The sequence below is a fragment of the Danaus plexippus genome, chromosome 24, assembly GCF_018135715.1.
Source record: "Danaus plexippus chromosome 24, MEX_DaPlex, whole genome shotgun sequence".
NCBI lineage: Eukaryota > Metazoa > Arthropoda > Insecta > Lepidoptera > Nymphalidae > Danaus > Danaus plexippus.
In genome coordinates this window covers 4195081-4216814 of record NC_083552.1, presented here as the reverse complement: position 1 = coordinate 4216814, position 21734 = coordinate 4195081, and the positions used below count along the sequence as shown (strand labels likewise).

The 21734-nt window shown below is 34.1% G+C and overlaps 1 protein-coding gene across 1 annotated transcript; it reads right to left on the bottom strand.

Annotated features, from left to right (window-relative positions):
• Positions 1-319: 319 nt before the first annotated feature.
• On the bottom strand, positions 320-21222 carry LOC116776033 (lysine-specific demethylase 5). The gene is made up of 30 exons (XM_061524225.1): positions 20801-21222; positions 17010-17087; positions 16680-16818; positions 16326-16504; positions 15876-16074; positions 15463-15611; positions 14180-14341; positions 13851-13967; positions 13664-13775; positions 13010-13146; positions 12773-12879; positions 11796-11948; positions 11395-11506; positions 11035-11229; positions 10663-10841; positions 9568-9739; positions 9212-9410; positions 8586-8701; positions 7711-7930; positions 7293-7483; positions 6963-7133; positions 6339-6517; positions 5350-5468; positions 4777-4931; positions 4182-4345; positions 3715-3832; positions 3065-3224; positions 2488-2558; positions 1878-2115; positions 320-1540 (listed from the first exon to the last, which is right to left on the bottom strand). Exons 1-30 carry the CDS (start codon positions 21005-21007, stop codon positions 1404-1406), a joined length of 4635 nt encoding a protein of 1544 aa, XP_061380209.1. The 5' UTR covers positions 21008-21222; the 3' UTR covers positions 320-1403.
• Positions 21223-21734: the final 512 nt, after the last annotated feature.

Genomic DNA, 21734 nt, shown 5'->3' with positions numbered 1-21734 from the left:
CTAAAATAATAAACAAGTTAAGAGATTACAGTCAGAATATATGCCTAATTGCTGTGAAATAATAATGTATGTATATTATATGGAGCTGCTTTTGTGTACACTCACCTTTATATTTTGCAAAAAATAACATCATATATGACGTCACTTAATACAAGAATTTATTTTAAATTCATGCTATTTAAAATATTTACAAAAATTCTAATCTAGATTCTGGAACATTCTTAAAATTAATTTTTCCCTAAAGAATGTGTGGAAGGAGAGAAAACAATTAAGATCCTTAAAAATTCATAACGAATAACAAAAAAAAAGACAACGGAAGTTTTGTTAATCTTTTATTAAATAATCTAATTAAAATTACAGTTTACAATCAGAAGCACTCGGGTGTGATCGAGTTTCTTTACAATGTGCGATAAACAAGTCTAGATCAGACGCAGGTTGAGTGACTATTTAATGACCTAAGCATACATAGTCCACACTACATAACAGTACTCGAAATCTACATACATTAGAAATTTTCTTTAACTAGATTCACATTTCATTAAAAAAATATTTACAAAAAGACCGACACATCTCGACCAACAAATAATCATCCCGCGGCATTCGAAAGCCTTTTATGACTATATGAAACGATCATCCGATGGTGTGTACACCGCTTTATTTATTACATATTCTAATAATTTTAATGTTACGTCGGACGCCGGTTCCACATAGTGATAAAGGCCGGAACATATCTCGCTAAGGTCGTATCAATTCCACACTCATTTACACACGGGTTCTTTACAACTATACTTACAACAGCTAACCGTACTCCACAACGTATAAAAATAATATATTACGGGTAGAAAAGTCGCTATAACCACGACGTTGGAACTCACGTATTGGGACGATGACGAGGGGACAGTAAATATACATATACATATATATATGAAAGTAAAATACATAGCAAATATATTAATTAAAAAAAAAAAACGAGCAACGGAGGAATTCAAAATAATGTACATCTTTCCAGAACATGATTTCGCGTTTCATTCTCTCTATATCACTTTACATTCAAAACGAATGGACACTAAACACCGATATAACAATTAATTAAATACATTACAGACTTTCATTTAAAACCGTTCAGATGGTACAGTTATATACAGGGTGCTCCGGATATCGCGCGGACAACAGGCATCGCGAGGCGACGCTGACCTCCACCGACACAACATAACGGTACATCGAAAAGTTTTAACTGGAAGCTCGTTATGAATAACGCACAACATGTATAATATGAACGGTTATCGTATGAGCAGAAAAACATCGACCTGTATATAAGAACGTTTTGCATTGAAATTTCCGTCAGTGTAGGAATATCTCGGTTGTAATTTGTTCGTTTTAACCGACCGCCCGCCGCCAGTCAGTTACTTCCGTGTCTCGGCACACGAGCCGCAGACGTAGTCGTCGTCCTCTCGCAGCGCGCCGCGACTCAGGCCCACGCAGTGCATGTGGAACCACTGATCGCAGCCGCCGTCGCATTGAACCCAGTCCACCTCCTTGCCTGAGAGATTTTTATATATCATGTTTATTGCACACAGATAGTTAGTCCTATATTAACTGAACGCCACAAACTACATACAGAAATATAAATTATCAGGTCTAATCATTCACGTTTATATTTTGTATGCGATCATATTTTTATTTGCAATACCATGTGTATTGAGACAATTTTTTTATGTCTAGCCTAAAATGAACAAGTGAAAATTATTACATCTAATAAAAAAGAATCAAAAATGCTTCATGTTAACACAAGCAAATATAATTTAATAATAGACTATCGCATGTTATCAGACAAAGTCATGGCAGTAGTACTAGTATCACGATGTGGTTCAACGAACCTGTAGGTCGCAGGCAATCGGCGGCAGCGCAGTCTTCCTCGTCGTCAGCTGACGAACGCGATGAGGACGAGGAGCGGGGAGAGCGGGGCGCGCGGGGGGAGCGGGGAGTGCGGGGCGAGCGGGGGGAGCGACCCGCGCGGGGCCGGGGAGGCGGGCGCTGGGGGAGCGGGCGCTTACGACGCTCCTGGCGGGCCAGGTAGTGCTTCCGCATCATCAGACCAGAACCAGACGACATGCCCTACAAATATAGACACACATAATTAATTTATTGGGAAACATTCAGCTTATATGACAAGTTATTTGTAAAATTAATACAGTTCGCTTGAACAGTTTGGACTGTTATCTTAACGTGGAGTGTACGAGTTGGGAATACCTTAGATTAGGAAAAACACTATTATATTAACTGTACACAAAAAAAATAATACAAAGTATAAAAATAAGAATCGTTAATTAGTACGAAAATGAAAAATAAAACCGGATACTATATGAGAATTCCACAAAATAATATCCCAGTCGCTTTGGGACAAAGCAATCACGTGGAGACGAATTGAATGTGCTTTGTAGAAATTTTTTATAGCAAACAAACCTAAATAATAATAATAATATTCACCTGCTTCCGATTTAAGTAGTTGGTGGTCGTGGCCGAGCCGCGCTTCATGGTGGTCTTTGTGGTGTTTGTTCCTGGAAACATGATAAGGAATGTTACTACTGGTAATGGCCACCGTGAAAACAGCGCCGACTCTACTCACATAAACTATACATCTTATTTATACTGAATATATCATATACGAAATAGTTTGTGAGTCTGTTTGTACGATTGTTCCCTTTCACACAAAAACTACTTAAAGGATTTTCTTGAGACTCTACTCTATATAAAGATATATAAACACTATGACACTGCTAGAAAGAGTAGCTGATATCCATATATGAAGTCATTCGTTTTATTAACCGTTTACTTGTAAAGCCTCCTCGGATGCTTTAGTGTCAAATTGTCTAGTTAGCTATAGATGTCAGTGTAAAAGGAATTCAACCTTTCGCGACCATTATAAGTAGCATAAGGTCGCTAATTAATGCTTTGTATCTATGTATTGCATTCTGCACTCACTCATTCATCTCTCAACACAATATTCAAGAGATTTCGGACAAAAACCCGTATATGCCATTAATACATATGTATGTATGTGTACCGTGTAAGACGCGTGTCCTCTTGAGCGGGTGATGGTGTCGAGCTGGTCTCTGGGCTCTCTTCCTCCTTCCGGCGTCCAACACTCGCGCCGCCCGCCGACCTTCCGCCGCACGAGCCGCACACACCGCAGCCCATACGAGACGCTGTTCCTCCAAACGAACCTTAGCAATAAATAGATATATATATATATAATGAACACTTAAGAGTATGTGTTTGTTTAAGTCCAAACATGATAAGCGATCGAGATTTAAAGTACACGATTGGTGAGAAGTAATCGAAGCGTCGGGCATAATGTTAATAGTAAGGGACGCGAATTCAGTCGGAAAAGACATTATTATTTAAATGTGTATACAGAATACGCCACAATCTCAGTTACCTCAACATGTAGACCAAGCGTTTAAATGAAACTAATATTTCAGATTACTACGCGTTTTTTATAATTTTAACTACATACTGCCGACGTTTCGATTACTTTGCAGCAACCGTGTACACGGGCGGACGGGACGTGAATGTCTGTCAGTTGGTCTTGAAGCGTAGTAATACGGAAATATTAGTTTCATTTATATGAATACTCGGGAAAGTCTTACACCTCATTATAAAGACCAGACGTTATTTTTTCCTTGAGCATGTTTATATTATATTTCCTATTACCTCTAACAGGTCGCCTTCCATCATGAGATCTTCGAGTCTCTGTAGCATGACCGGCGAAACTCGAGCTGTGCTGGTGCGAGGTGTCGCACTGTATGCGTGTTCCACACTCGCTGACGACCTGACGATGGCATCAGATAAATACACATAAAAACATTAAAAAAAAACATCAAATCTCGCATCCTTGTATGTGTGGATGTAAAATATTTTTCATCATGTTACAAAATTGAATCAATTATAGAAAATGTTAAGGTTTGTGAGTCACAAATGATTAATAATTAATATTAACTTTAGTATAGCACGTGACTACTTTTAAATCAAATACATAACTCGATAGCAAGTGTAACAGAACAGACATACAAAATAATAACCAGCGAGTTAATCCTCATAGTTGTAATAAAATATATACAGTGAATCAGTGTGATTACATCACATCAATTAAGTGTCTGTTGAAGATTTTTTTACAGTACCTGTGTGCGTCTCCCCTCCCCTGGCGCTCGCCCCTCTCCACGCGTGTAGCCGGCAGAGAAGCCAGTAGTGCTCGAGCGGCGTCCTGCCAGGCCATCGCCCGCTCGGTCACACACTGTAACGCCTCACCTTCCGCCAAGCGCACGGGCAGCTTCTGTAGCCAAACCTGTGTGAGAAACAGAACAATATGAATTCACATCATTTAAGCACAAAAACAACTCAACTGGTTTTGTTTTCTAGTTGGTAATAGTTATATTATAAATGTAAAAAATTTAATGCATAAAACTCGCGAAAATCTTAGATCTCATAATGTAAAAAATTATGAATGTATACGAATATATGTTGCTTTTTCACGTAAAACATACGGACCAAATCCTGACGGAACTTTCCAATAATGTAGCTTACACCGCAATGATATAGAGGTTATCTATTCATTACTTCCGAGTATTCTGAACGGAAATATAACTATCGTATGTGGTCTGAAGTCACGTGACTTGGACGATAGATGTCGCTGATTGTTGATTCATTTGAACACAATTCATCCAAAGTATAAAAACAAGTACATTATGTTTTGAATATTGCAAAGTACATATATACCAATAGAGCCAATATCCGATGCAGCCTAGGTCGTTTGGTTCGTGCGCAATCAGGACAGAGGAATTTCGGTTCAGGGGCCGGCGAGGGCGAAGGCTCCGACTCGGGCTCCGGTGACGACTCCGACTCCTCCGAGCGACTCGACAACACACATGCAGCTGTCACAAAAATTTAACATCAATCAATATATAGATATATTCTACAACATTTTGTGATCTACAGAAATATTATCCTGGAGTAAGATTGAGATAAAAATTCATTCGTTTTTAAAGTCAATGTATTAAAAACAGAGAGGTATATATATGTATATATATAGTATTATTACTCTTATATTATTATCATACATTTATTATGGGTGGAAATGGTAAAAATGTATACAGGTGAGCAGTTCTCTGTGCATCCACCATGATAACTCCTAGATAGGTTGCAAATAAAATGTCTATTTGAAAGCCATTATAATTATCTGTTTTTTGCACATATATAACCATTTATATATCCAATATATATATATATATATATAAGCCGGGTGTCAGCTGTTCTATATTATAACCAAGAAGTATGTATTGTGTAACTTGCCATGGAACCAATCCTTGCAGAGTTCACACTGCGTCATCACCCCATACTGTTTCTTCTGACACACGCAGAAAGTAACGCCGGGCGCGGGCGTTCGGACCTCTTTCCGCATATTTTTAGCTCTGCCATTAGAACATATTGAATTAATTATATATATATATACATATATACATATGTATATAGACATACATATATATGGGTATTACTTGCATTCATATTTTTGTAATGAATATAGAAAATTAATAAGACATTTATTAATGTTGTCTATTACATCCTCATGTTGTTATTTTTCTTTATGCTATATCATTATAACACAAAGTTATAGCAATTTTGTAAAAAAATTTTCGGTTTTCTTACCAAATTGCCCACATAGTCATACCGTGAACCTGAAACTGAGCGGGTCAGTGGAGGGTGTATGATTTGCTTGCTAGAAGCAGGCACAGAATTAGATGTGAATAAAATTATGTAGGAACAAAAATATAGAATTAAATTGATAAAATGTCATTACAAAATTGCACTGCCTTTGTCGCATGACTATTACCAAATACAATTAGGTGAAATTTCCATGTATCTATCCAAAGTAGAAGGTAATAGACATAGCTCCATACTTAAATTGTGTACACCCTTTTGATTATCCAACCACATCTATGAAGATCCTATAAGTAAATAATTATCATCATCAGCCTATCGGTGCCCACTGCTGAGTAAAGGCCTCTACTGACATGGAAAAGATTAGAGCATTAATCACCACGCTTGCTAAAAGCGGATTGGCGATTTCAAACTTATAATTTTAAATTAGAAGTCAAGGTTTCCTAACGATGTTTTCCTTTACTGTCTTTCAGTGGTGTCTAAATACTCTTAGGAAGTACATATAACTCAGAAAAATCACATGCTTACTTGTCAGATTTCAAACCCGCAAACCCTTGCACGAGAGGCGGGCTTTTAATCACTAGGCCGCCACTCTGTACATATATATAATATTTCCCACAGACCTGAGTTCCTTAATAGCAGCCAATTCCCTTTGTTCCGCCTGCTTGAAGGCCGCCACTATCTCAGTGGGAGTGGCTTCCTCACTGAAGTGTTGTAATAATCCTTCAGAGTCCCCTTTCTTTCGGCGAGGGGCGCACTCCGAACGAGGGGACAACGCCTCCAACAAAGAGTAAGGCCAGTTCTGGAACGTATTCATTATAAACATATTATATTTATTGTACAAATGCTTAAATGAATTTAATAATATATTTAAAAGGTTAAATAATTTGATAAATGTCTCATAATTTAATTTTTTTTATATATATATATATATATATATATATATATATATATTATGAATTAAAAAGCTGATATACTCTTCATAGTTTTCATATCATCAAGGAATAAAATCTCATGATTTGAATACATATATTATACTATGAGATTTAGTATCGAGTACAGATAAATATAAAATCCATATAAATCTCCAATATGATTTTATAAAACATTTCCATATAGTTTTGACTAAACTGTAAAAATTTTAAGTCATATTAAAACTAATCACAAGTCTATGAGAGTTAGTCTATGTTTTGCCTACACACTTCAGATTCTTAGAAATATATCTAACTAATTGTGTATCATGCTACCTTCTTAAGGAACATATCAGCAGCTCCTCTCTGCCAGTCCCTGGCTGATAGTAGGGCTGCCGCCAAATGTCTTTTCTCGAGCAGAGCCACAGGTATCTGTGCTCCGCGTTTGCACAGAGCTTCAACACTGTGCATGTATGGATATAATTCCTTTGATTGCATTTCCTCCACCTGGTACAAAACGATATTATTTAAAGATAATTTTAACCAACAACACAATATCATAATTATATAACATTATTAAAACACTTATACACACAAAAGAACTCATCTTTATAAACAATTCCAGATGATCCAATGCTGATATATTACTATATATGATAGATATACCTTGGCAAGCCAGTCTTTGGCGTGTGCAGCGGCTGTAGCCAACGAGTGTCTTGAGGGCAACGCGGCTTCCACTTCATCAGCAGCTGCTAACAATTCTTCCAAATCAGCCAGCGTAGTGTGTGAATCATCATCGCGTTCCCGGTTCACGTCTAATATAGCCCGGGCTTTCTGTTCCCATTCTTCGACTTGTACTAAAACAATCATTATAATAGAATAAATAACATAACAAGCTGTTCATAGCTACATAACTGTCCCATACATTTAATTATAAAGGGACCGTTATCTATACTAATAAATAAAATTTCAGTATCTGTTTGTAATATTAAAATATGCATGCATTTATGCATACTGTATGTATGCATAAATAAGGCTTAACTGGGGCTAATTCTATTATAGAAATATAATGTTTGATACTAACATTTTAATTTATACAGCCCAGCCCGTTCCGTTTCAACTCTTCTATGTGGTAAGACCGTTTCTGCTTCAGCCAGCAGTTTGTCAATGGTCTCTGGTGTGAGAGAGGCGGCGTCCTCGCGATGTGTACGAACGGAGAGTATGAACTTCTCTTGCTGGAGACGAGCCTGGAGCGCTCCTAGCTGGGGCAGGACTATACAGAGACGGGAACCCAGGTCAACGACCTACGAAGAAACATTAATATTAATAAATAATATTATATAAACACAAATCTACAACAAAGACTTTCATTAGTAGAAGTTTACTATGCGATTTTAATATTCTACATTATACAGTGGACAAATTAAACGGAGCGTCTTGCAATGGTTATAGAACATATTTGAGAAATTAAAAAAAAACAGCAGTTTGTGAGGACAGTGGACAAGCCATTTCATATGCGGTTGAAAAACCACAGATTTTCGGTATGGAGACAAGTATATACCGAGATTAATACACGAGGCTGTTGAAATTAGAATATATCTAACACCTGAGATCCCATCATCAGGTGTATAAAAACTCATGTCATGACCACACTTGCAGAGCTCAAGGCTCAAGACACAGCGCATTCTGCAAGCATCCAGAATGTATTTCGGAAATTACGAAACAAATTGATGTTGAAAACAAGTTGATTATGAATAAGTAGACTAACTGAATGACACTTTCATCTCAACTGTCCGTGATCTAGGTTGTTACAATCACATAGTAAAGTATATAGTATATATATATATATATATATATATTTAAATGTCGATATAAGTGTTCAGAAGCTATTATGTGACATTACGGATAAGAAATATTAAAATCTGTGTAGTGTCTGTCCTTCTTCAAGATCAACTATACCTCTTCTAGTTCTCTGACAGAGGCAGCATCACAGTCGTCCAAGTCTCTCCCCAGCAGTGCGATCGCTCTGTCCTCAAACTCAGCTGTCTGACGAAGCACTTCTTTAACAGCAGACCCTGGAGTGATAATCACATATAGTAACTTCTTTGATTAATGTTATTCTGGATAACTATAAAGAAATTCCTTTCAATCTCACACAAAAAAATAAAGTAGCTGTTATAATAGATTGAAATAGAGAGGTATATTTAAGGTTTCAAATAATATACAATATACCTGAAAAATGTCTTTGATTTATCAAACACATGGCATGGGTGACAAACTATATATAATATTATATAGGAATATGTATATATGTATTAGTCTTCCATAATGTGTTTAATATAAGACATGTTTAACAACATTCAGAGACATCTATTGTCTATGTCACAACTCCAGACTACATACCATAAATTTTTTTTTTCCGTACAAACCACACTTAATGAAGTTAGTTTAATTATAATCTGTTAATTAGCAAAGAGAAACAAACAACTAAATGAGGCTCACAAACTTGAGTATTTGTAGCATCAGTAGTATACATATGAATATGAATATACGTGCGTGTGCGTGTGTGTGTTTGTGTGTTTTACCTTCGGGCAGCACACAGGCGAGTCCGTCTATCTCTGCGGCGAACAGCGTCAGCTCGTGTATGGTGAGGCGGTACTTGGGGTCGTGATGCCTCGTCCTCGTCCTCATCTTGTTCAGATCCAACTGTTGTATCACAGACGCGCATTTCTCAGCGTCCTCTATCGCCGTTTCCAAGGCACGCACCAGTTCCGTCTTGTGCATCTGAGGTAATTATTAAATAGTTAGTTATTTCTTTTAGTTTATATTATATATGATACAATCAATATTTGGAAAAGATAAAGGTTAAATACTATTTATCTTTTAGTTATTGCCAAATGCATATACAGAATATCAAAGTCAAAATATAATATATTAGAACCTTCAGATCGTGAGCCCTCTTCAAGTGACCCCTGAGTCCGTCAAGGTCACATGTCTTTGGCGTATCAGGATCCAAAGCATTCTGAACGGCCTCAGCCCACTCGCGGAACTGTTCTGATTTACGCTTTAGCTTCTCAAGCATCGCCGGGAGTTCGTCCAGTGTATAACGATATCTAAACAATGAAAAAGGTATTATAATATAAGGTATTATAATATTGCAATAAATAAAATAACTATGTATTTTAGTCTTATTACAGAATTATAAGGCGTTTTATTGACTTACAAACAAACTGTTTTTAATTAATATTCAATGTTTATGAAGATAAACGAGACGAGACACGCCTTGTGTTAGAAACAAGAAGAAGAATTTTCAATCCAGTAAATTTTTAACAAACTGCTTTACCTTCTATTGTGAGCAGTGACGCGCACTCCACACATTAAACACTTACTTACTTACTTCCATAATTAACCTCACATTTTACTCAACACGAGTATTCACAAACATTTATATAGCCCTTGGATTTATGAAATTGGTAAAAGTGCCATCTATTGGAGGTAAATACAAACATTATCGCCCGTTCACATTTAGCGCCACCTTATAGGTCATGTGACCGTAAGCAGTACTACTTGCGTATTCTATATACGCACTCTTCAAAATCGTGTTGTATGAAGAAAATATTTGTTTGCATGTAAAAACAGACGCATGTTTGTGATTTGAAAAGCCATGTTTCTTACAACCCAATTCGTTTTATTCGAAAAGGTCTATCTACTTGGCTGGTATACTATTTTTTTATATATTATGTTGGCAACTTTACTAATCAGTAATCGAAAATTATAGGTATATATACTAATCTTTTTGATGATGTGTGTTTAAAAAAAATTAAGTCCAATCGTACATTCTACCTATGTAACCTCAAATCTCTGTAACCTGATCGAGAGAATGTTTGTTACTTTTATACCCAAAGGTCAATGAACTCTAAGATAGTCACAAATCCAAAAATCTTAAAGCTCCTATTATGAACTCAATAAAATATTTCCAAACCCTTCATACACTAACAATATTATCTTAGTTAGTCATCACTGAGTACATCCGTACCTTAGTTTGTGTTCCGCCGGCGAACAACCGCACAGTTGATCGTAGTGTCGCAGACATGCGATTTGCGTGGTACAGGCGCATGTGACGCAGGACAGGAAACACGTGGTCTTACACTCGTGACATTGACGTTCGTCGTCCGGGAGGAGTTCGAACGCCTCACGCTCAGCTTCCGTTACACCCTGATTGATATGACACAAATATATACATCGGTACGTCACATATTATAGAAAAGAAATTTATTTTAATGTATGCGGACTTAAGTATTAGATACTTATTACATTATTACTAAATATTAAAATATAAACATACAATTCTATGATATAAATAATATTTATATATTAAATTTCTCCCCAACCTCCTCGTATAACGTACCCAGTCAAGTAATCCCTTCCTTAACTTCCTCTCGTCATGTAACATTGTCCTCATATCTCTGTACGCGGCCAGGGCCACGGTCAGACTAAGCGAGTCCGCCTCAAGCGCCATCTTACAGACCAGCTCGTCGTGGGAGAACACGCAATACCGCCGCAGAGTGGAGTAGTGGGTGATGCACTCGCGACCCATTTTTAGCTGAAGTATTTATTTTTATTATCACTTATCACTATCACAACACGAAAATTTACTATAATTATGAAGTTTTTACTTTAAATCTCTTGTAAAGCATTTTTAAATAGAATGGAATTGTATAATTAAAAATAATACCAGGAAATAGAGTATAATCGATTATGTACACACCCAATCAGCTGGTGTGAAGTTGACTGCCTCGGCAAAGTTATATCCTTGATTGAAACCGGCGTGGTAGGCGCGGGGAAAGGTTATTACAAATTCTCCAGCATGTTGATCAGTCCTATAAACCAAGACATTAAAACTTCTTATATTGGGAACTCCTTTATAAGATCAGTGTGACTGGAATTTTTTGACCATTAAACATTATATATTTGATTATACATTTTCGTTTTTCTTTGGGTTTCATTATACAGTTGATTTATTTTAAATTGCTTCAAGTAATATATAATAATATAAAGAAACGAGTATCATATTAAAAATTTTCTTTCTAAATTCCTTTTGTATAGTATATTTATTACTTCCACATTGAAATTTTTAATGAGATATTTGATTTCCAACTTAGTATTTACCTGTAGACGGGTACACCAGCTTTCATGAGCACATTGGGGTTCATGATCGTGACCAGCTGATGAAGTAGGTCAGGCTGCAGCTGAAACAGCTCAGGGGCTTCAGCCTTCATTGCAGCTTCGAACTGTTCCGCTTTGGAACTGGGTACGCCATACCTGAAGAAACAATATATGTATGATAAACACACACACACACACACACACACAAACACACACATATATATGTATGTATATATATATATATATACATAATAGTCTATCCACTAGTGGCTTCGTTCTAAAGGATTCAAATGAGTATAAGGCAATATATGAGGTGGAATAATAGGTGACTAATGTTGATAGCAAAGAGACAACCGTTGCAAATGTTTAGACTATTCAGAATGATTAATTGTAATGTTTAATTCAACTGGCGTCTACAACTGATTTACATATAAAATGACATTGTAAATATTATTTACAATAAATAGAAACCAGTTTAAAATACAGTTAGGTTGAGAAGGATTTAACTATAATTTTAATTTAATAAATTTTAAAAGACAAAGAAATCCTTCTATTTAAGATATCGTCGGACGTCACTGACTATAGTATTTTATAATACACTTAGTCTAATCACTTACAATGTTGTTTAATCAGATTTAGAAGCCTTATGACTTTCATCACCAATAAGTATTTACCAAGTTATTTATTTAAATATACTATAAATTACCTAATTACCCTGCTTTTAAATAAGGATTCAATGAGATAGTATATCATGGTAATATTGTGTATAGAAAGTATATAAATCATTGGAGTGAGTGGGTTTTGAACCTGCCACCTTTGGAATATCTTGTCCCAGTCACTTCATCAATTAAGCTGTTGTGTCTTTCAATCAATCACTCCAAAATAACACTATATATATTTCAGTATTTTTTTCTTTAAACTATAGAAGGAACATTGTAAAGTGTTACGTGATAATAAATATACATAATCATGTTTTATACCATGTCTTTGGTTCTCCCCAGTGTAAGTAATTGATGGAATAACTCCAATGATCCTCGTTGTGCCAGCAGAACGTGGCGAAGCACATGCCCACGTACAGCCAAGGTACCTGAGTAATAAATTATATATTCATGATATGAACAATATTACATAACACATGTTTATAAATTAACATACACTATTAGTTAATTTTATTATATTTAAGGCGCAAAAAATGTTAATTAGCTATATGACTTTACCTTCATCCCGGATATGTCTGCATTTATATGTCCCAGTACAGATCCCTCCAGCACTGGCAGGTTGTTGAGATTCCATGAGGATTCAGCGTATTGCTGTTCGCCGGGATAGAGATGGGCACTGGATTTTGTTGGAAAACCTAGTACAAAAAAAAAATTTATTTAACTATAAATAAATTTTGCCTTTGTTATTACTTCATGTATAGCTATTAATTATAACACTATTTTTATAACCACGTAACAAAAATTTAATTCAATTTATATATATGGATAAAATTTTACTGTGTCATGAATTCTTATGTGTGTGTGGTTTATTTTACTATTGTTTTAAGCTTTGTAATAATTTTATTTTCTGGGAATATTCACAGGCAGATAATTTCTCAGAAAGCAAACCGTAAAGAGTCCTACGTAGTCTGATAATAAATAATCTATATATTATGTGTAAATTTTTTTGCATTTGTTCTGAACTCTTTATTTTGTTATGATTTAAGGACCAACTGGAAAGCAAATAACATCAAAGAGGTCGTTATATATATTTATGTAAAATTATGTGAATTATTGAATAATGGCATTTCTTCCCATTAACGAAATCTTTGTTATCACTTGTTATATCTTTAGACAATACACAGGCAAATTTTATATATAGGTATTAGGAACCTGATCCATGGTCCATGGAGTGCAGATCCGCTCCATACTCAACAGTCACGTCCTCATCTATAGACGACACGACGCGCCAGAACTCTCGCTCCACCGTCGACGTTGGCACCATCTACGTTTAAGCCAATACACATTAATGAATATTATTCGTCACACATATTTATTAATATTATCTTTATACACTTACATGTACCGGCATATTGAAGTAATCAGATTTGAACTGATCAGCCATTTCTCCGAACTGCTGCAGTGTATATTCGCGGCTCGCTTGCTCAAAACCGAAGGCCTCGGTCGGTTTTGACACCTGTGTATAAGTTTGATATCATATTTTTCAAAATAAAATAGAATCGAATATATACGATGATTTTTACATCTACTAGACCAAAGAAAATCTGTACATGTGCGTAATTATTATGTATGTGTGAAGTAAAAACTAGGAATATGTACAAAATAATGAAAAAATTCATGTTAAATTATGTGTAAATGTTTGAGATAAATATTTCGTTCGCCTCGTACCTCCTCCGCCAGACACACGGGACACCTCCAGTCTCCCTTGGGTACATCAGCCAGCGGCGGCACCAGGCAGAACGTGTGGTACGAATCGTCGCAGCCATCACACAACAGCATCTGTTCCTCGATGTCACCGCGCCCGCATATATGACACATGTACTTCGCGAGCTACGGATTATATCACTAGTATTTATCCGTGATTTCTCCCGCTATGGCTTTGAAATCGGGTCGATGGGATGTGTACACGTGTTAAAACGATATACATATATAACATGCAGCGACATCTATTATCAATGTAACGTAACTTCAAACGAAATAGAACTTATGCCGCGGTACGGAGGACTATTCGGCATTACATATAGATTATACGCAATGTCTTCTCCCGGTGTGTATGCTACATCTGTTAAGTAGTTTTTGCATGAGAGAGCAACAATCATCCTTACGTTCATACAAAGTTGTGTCTTTGTTAATATAAAATGAGAAGGAATTGGTAGATCTAACTCAGTGGCGTTTGTAGTAGCCACAATACAGCTATGACTACCTACTTAGGAACAGAACAACGTTCGTACTGTTTGTAAGCCGAGTCTCGTAATGTGTTGTGTATTGGTTCAACTCTGATTTGCTCTTAAGCAACAAAATCATTGTTATGAGTAATATTCTAAACAATGTCGAAAATAAGCTTAGTGCCGTACACATTTACTCAGTTGCTCATTATATGTAATTTTTGTCTCCAGATAAATAAAATTATTCAAACTATTTTTATAGTATTTATTTTTATATGAGTGTCTGTAAAATTATTTGTCCCATTTATATAAATGTACTAATTTGTCCCAGTAACTTTTTCCGCGTGGACTAAGGAATTGGGTTTAGAGTGAATGACCTATGTTGACATAAAACACTTATGGTTAATAACTGTCGGTTAAATCTGTAGTTTGTGTCACGTGACCTCATACAAAAGAAAACTAAATATATATCACTAGTTTTTGCCCGCAACGTCGTCTGTGTCTTTCGGAAATAGAAATGAATATATGACCGGGCGAACTATATTCGACCTCGGAGGCAGTAAATAAGATTTTGAGTTTTATAACTTATTTTTTTTTTCTCTTTTTGCTGGTTCTAAACTATCTCTCCAATTTTCAGTCAAACCCGTACAGCCGTTCTGGATTTATAAACAGAGTAACTAACACGATTTTCCTATATATATAAAGATTCTATTGTGTAAGCTACATAACTGGGAATTTCCCTCAGAAACAACAGTTTCCGCGTCAGTTTGTCTGTGTGTTCCTTACCGGGTCGTCGGGATGTAGGGGGGGAGGGGCGGGCGTCACAGACACCGTCATATTACTGAAACGGTGTTCCCTCAGTCGTTTGGAGCGGACGGCGCGAGCTCGCGCTCCACAACTCCCGGCCTGAGACATCCACTTGTTCTCACGTGGACCTGGACAATGAACATCTGTATAACGACTCGCATTGAACACCTGTATAGCGTTTCATGTTAATGAGATCTAAGACATTCGCGAGTATTAATTAAAATAAACAAATATTTTTCGGGTTACTATCCACCCTCTAACTAGTGATCTTATATATATTTTTTATGTGTATGTATGGGCATACACTTAGTTAACGTATTTATTTAATTCTATACACCCTCTACCTAATGGTCATATATATTTGTCTATGTATGTATATGTGCTATACTAACTCCTCCTTGTCTCTCCCGGTTCTTCCTTGATGGGTGTCTTCTTGACGTCGCCCACGGGCAGCGCCCCCTCAGTATGGCTGCCCTCAGCGGGCTCGGGCTCCGAACTCTTGAACCGACGGGCGGGTGGCGGAGTCGCAGCCGGCGGCTTGCTTGACCTGCGACCCCTCTCTGGTGTCTGATCGCCTTTCACTTCTATCTTCTGTTAAGAAAAATTTCATTCTTGAACATATAACTAGACTTTAAAAACATATATGCAAATCATTTAACTATTCTGGTTAATGGATTGAAAAAAAAAATACTTGTTATGTTAGTTTATACACCAATATAGCGTTTCAGACATTTTCGAAGAAAATAAACATTAAAAATGATAATTTCTTCAAACATGCTACTTTAAATATATGAAATTTTAAATTGCAAAGATATTTAAATTTATCATAAGTGTATACTAACTGTTTCTTTGCTATCATTTCCGTTTCCGACAGCGCCGCTGCTCTTGAAAACGTCGTACGGGTAGAGGATCCTCTCGTAGTGATTCTTTAATATGGAACCTATACCTTTACCCTGTGGATGACCCATGCGTCTAGCGATCTTCGACCATTTCCTCTCAGCCGAACATACTTCAAAACCACCTGTGCGTATTGAAAGATTAATATATACATATACAAACATTTTAATTATATATTTATATAGCATTTCATGTGTAGAGATGATATGATAATTTCAACATAGGAAATCCACATAATCTCGTCGTAAAATATGCTCGAATGTATGTAATTCAGACTGCTCATCAACTGTTGCACTTACCAGCTTCTTTGACAATTTTATGTAGTGCATACAAATCTAATGGTTTCCTTTCCACCGTTGGTATCTTCAGCATCGAGCCTTGCAGCTCCCAGAACTTGATTATCTGATCCAGGAAGTTTAGCTTCACTCTTGTAATTGCCTAGAAATTAACAAAAATTTAAGTGAAACTACCCTAAATACTAGTAATTGAATAAATTCCATATTAATGATATATTTACAAATTAATTAGTAAAAAAAATTCAATATAACTTTCCGATATTAATTAATATGTATAGAAAAACAAAAAAGATCAATAATTCTTATAACAAAACTTGATATACATATAATTACCTCTAACTCATTTAACCGTTGTATCCGAGGAGTGAATCTCAGTCTGTCTACATCCACAGCAAACGGAGGTTGCCAGTGCTAAAATAAAAAATAAAAATTAAAAATTTCCAGAATCAGAACTGCGACATACATTTTGATTAGTTGAACAATATTCAATACATCTGAAATAAAAACAATCAACGAATTAAAGATATTGAACCTAGCAATTTATTATTTACATCTAATAAGACAGGAAACTAGGGCATTGATTTAAACTGGGTCTATGCACTGAGTAAATTGTAAAATCAATACTCATTTCATACCCCAACCTGGCAACACCCACACTGAAGACTGCTATAATATTATAAAATTATTTAACAGATAAATTAAATTACCATTTACATAATAATTAATTATATAATCTTTGTCATCAGTCACGATTAGTCTATACCTGGACAAAGGCTTAAGTTCTACATAATAAACAAATAAAAACCATTTACATTGTCTGACAATTGTTATACAATGTCTATGGAGTTGACTACAATAAGTATATGTTCAGGCTGAACTTGAAGTAAATGGTGTGTATATACACACTAGTATATACAATAGTATATATACACACATATATATTACTAATTAATTTAGGCTTAAATAACAATATATTATAAGTAACATATATTTGTCACTTTTTACACAAAACAATATTACATATTGGCAAAGATTTTTATTATGGAAATTATATAATTAATTTTAACTATAATTATTTTTCACTTAGAAATAAAATCTTTGATATTAATGTCAGATAGGGACATTTACTGTTAATGATTCTCAGTTTATTTAAGATGCCTTTTAAATAGGTACTGCAAATATAGATATAATTGCTGAATTTCAAACTCAATGAGAATATTATCATTGGAACTAATTTAAAATGTTAAATTTAATCTTCATGCAGACATTTCTCATTGCTCAAACAAATAGGTTTGTAAAAAATTTGTTCAAAAGACTTGCATGTATTAAAATGATGGTAACACTGATATGTATGATCTACCGGTTACAAGCTAATGGTTGAGTATAGATAGCTGTTTTATGCATAACACAATTTTAATTTAGCCTTTCAGAAACATAGCTTTGTTGTAACAGATAAAACATGAAATTAAGTAACTTAAACAATTGAAGACTATTAAGGCGTGATTAAAACCTAATTACATGTGCTGCTTTGTGCTCACATTTTTTTTTTATAATCTGTGTTACCAAAATGGTTTCTTACATAAAAGTAGCTAAATTACTCTTCATTACAACAGCTTCGTCAATATCAGTCAAGCAGTTAGAGATTTGGCAGAAAAAAGACAGAATAATATGGACTAAAATTATTTTCATGTATCATACCATGCTTACTTCATATGCATTTATAAAAAAATCATATATTCTCATATAACATACAGACACTAACATTTTTCATTGTTTGTATATATATTTTTTTTTTTGCTATTTTCTTATCTTAATTAAGTAAATTCATTATAACATTATAATCTACAAATCTGTTATGCATATGTCCTAACTTTACACATAGTTTCAATGTGAAAACATATTAAACAAGTTGTCGTCGGTTACACCAGCAATATGTTTACAGTACCTTGTAATTGGATATATGTCTTTTGACGGCTTAATTCAGTTTAACACTGCTATTTCTATTAGAAAGAAATGAGAAATGAAAGTAAAATACTAACAGTGTATATATATATATATATATTAACTGTATATATATATATATATATATATTAACTGTATATATATATATATATATGCATAGTATTTTAATATAAAAACCTTCATAATTGTTTTTCACAGAGTATAAAAATAACATCAATTACCTTTACCAATTATCATAACACATAACATTATATTTACAAATTTTAAATATAAATCAAATTGTAATGTTTTAAAAATATTGTGTATATGTATCAATGCGGTTTATAGGAAATTTCTGAAGATAACAACATTAATGGGCAAATTGAAGGTATACATTTTTTTTTGTGCAATTAATTTTTGTTCCATACATCCTTATATCGTAGCTTGAACATAGTGGACTACCAATGACATCTACACAGGGAACATTTAAATTTTTGGGTATTCACTAGCTTATTAAATGTGGTAATGTGTTATTCAGTATTTCTATGAAAATTATTAATACATATATATATATATAAATCATATGTTCCTTCAAGGTACATTAAAAATATATTAAACTGTAAAAGGCACAAACTATTGTTACTATACTACTACTTGAAGCGGTTTTAAAAGAAATATTAATGGAGTAAGTTACATGATTATAACATTTTCTAAATTAATGAACTCGTCTAAAACCCAGAACTGTATTTCTTTTATATATATATATATTTATATATATATAATAAACAACATATTAAGAAAACTAATTAACACACTTTTGTAAAACACATTTTGAACATCCCCACTTATAACACCTATTGTATTTACACATACTTGTTATCTCAATGACATATATATAATTGTATAACTCAAAAATTCTTATACATTTCTCTGTAAACACAAAAAAGAAACCTTCGTAGTTTTTAACAAGAAACACGAGTTAACTAACAGATTCCTCACTTTTAACTACATATTATATTATCTTTTCATATATCATACATATCCCATACACCATTATATAACAAGGTACTGAATTAGAAGCATTCTTTCATATTATTTTAAACTTAAATGAGTTTAGAATACAAAAAAATATATATTAACACAAACATATTTGAAAATAACATCCCATTAAGTGAAATGTCTTGAATGTGATGTATCTTCTATATTCAGTTATAAAATACATTTATATGGAAAAATAAATGTACTATTGAAATTTTGAAATTTATTTATAGTCTGTAATTCACATAACACCATGGTTTTTTCTTAGATAGGCTCACTTTTCTTAATAATAATCTAATTTCTGAATCCCATAAGTATAAATACAACTTATTCAGTAATACCACTATTCTATGTCACTAGGAAACATGTTAATATTAATAGCAAAGGGTATATTCTTAATTGATTCATTAACAAATACTATTATGACAACTTTAGAGATAGGTTGTATAATGTACAATCTCTTTCTACATGTTCATACACTTTGTTTTCTTATTATAACAACATTGTAAGCAGTTATGCTCTACTGCTGTGTTTTGTAAGTAACCATATTTGTTAAATTTAACCTCATTAACTTCAACACCACACATCAACCAGGAGCATTTGATTGTATTTAATAATCAAATCACTATAAAATTTATATATATTTATGTCTTGGAATGATATAAAATTATATGTATTATTCAGATGAATTGATTAAAATTATGCTTGCTGCTATGTTTTAGCACATTGTTAAAAATTTTGATAAAACGTGGATATTTCTAGATAAATATGGTATAATATGACATGAAAATAGCAATAGTTCTTTTTTTATCTAAACTATCGTAGGCAGAGGGCACGTTACAAAATGGCAACCAGCCTATTCCAACAATATGCGAAATGCATTCGACGTTAATCGTATGCGCTTTTTAGTTCAATGTGCAATCTTAAGTAACAAAAACACGTAATAAATGACAAGAAAATGTTGAAAAAACATTAAGACAAAGCCTCGATTCGTCATAAAAGTAACCACTGTTGCATCATAAGGCACTGCAACAATTTATATTTAGGGGTTAGTGCCACAAATCGATGTAAAACATAAAAAGAAAGATCCTCATATAGAACAAAACAGGAAGCTACATCGATCTGTGACAAAGAAAATAACTTACCGCGGGGGGTTTTATTTTGCATATCCCTGACTTCTCAGCAATGGGCCTGATTTTGCTGATATACGCCAGAGGATCGAGGAACTCTTCAGGAGTTGGCTCGAAGACAGGGGCCTCAGGGGGTACGGTGAACGTAAAATTATCAGGTTTCATGGGGGACGCCGAGTCCCCCATACTAACTTCGACATTAGCTTCGTCACATTTTCCCATTTTTGAGAAAATCCTATGCAGTTCACACAAATCCAACTAAAATTAACACTTTAACATCATCTAAGGTTAAGGAATGAAAAGAGCACGTCCACAAAGAAAAAGCAGTATAAAAATTTGCCTTTCCATAAGGAATCTCAAAAAGATAATAATTGAAATTATCACCAACAAATAACAGAGTTCACTTGCACGTCCGCCATGCGAAATTGAACTTTCGAAACTCCAGTGTTACTAGATTGAAAAATTATTTTACAATTACGACTTTTTTTTATCGTGCATTTACCAGTTTTCTAAAACAATTGAAAATTTTCTATATAAACATTTAGTGAGATGTTATAACAAGTATGATGTTTTGATTTTTATTATTATATTGAAAGATATTTTAATGGTTAAACTTGAAGAACATCATGTATTTTCCTTTTGTGAAAACTTTGTTTTACCTCTCGAGTTCGAAATAGAGGACACATCATCAAGTGTCAATTTCAATTATACTTGTCAATTAAATACAAGAATCTAAAATTATTGTCTTAAAATTGAAGAATAAGGTCATCCCTAATGAAATATTTCTACTTATGTACTAGTTCTTACAATAAAATATGAAAAGCACCAATTTTCAATCAACATAAGGTTAAATAGTTATATAATGTTAATATTATTATTTTCAAAATAAAAATCGTGAAAGAATATTCCATAAATATATATATTTTTTTAATTCAATATCAATCCATAT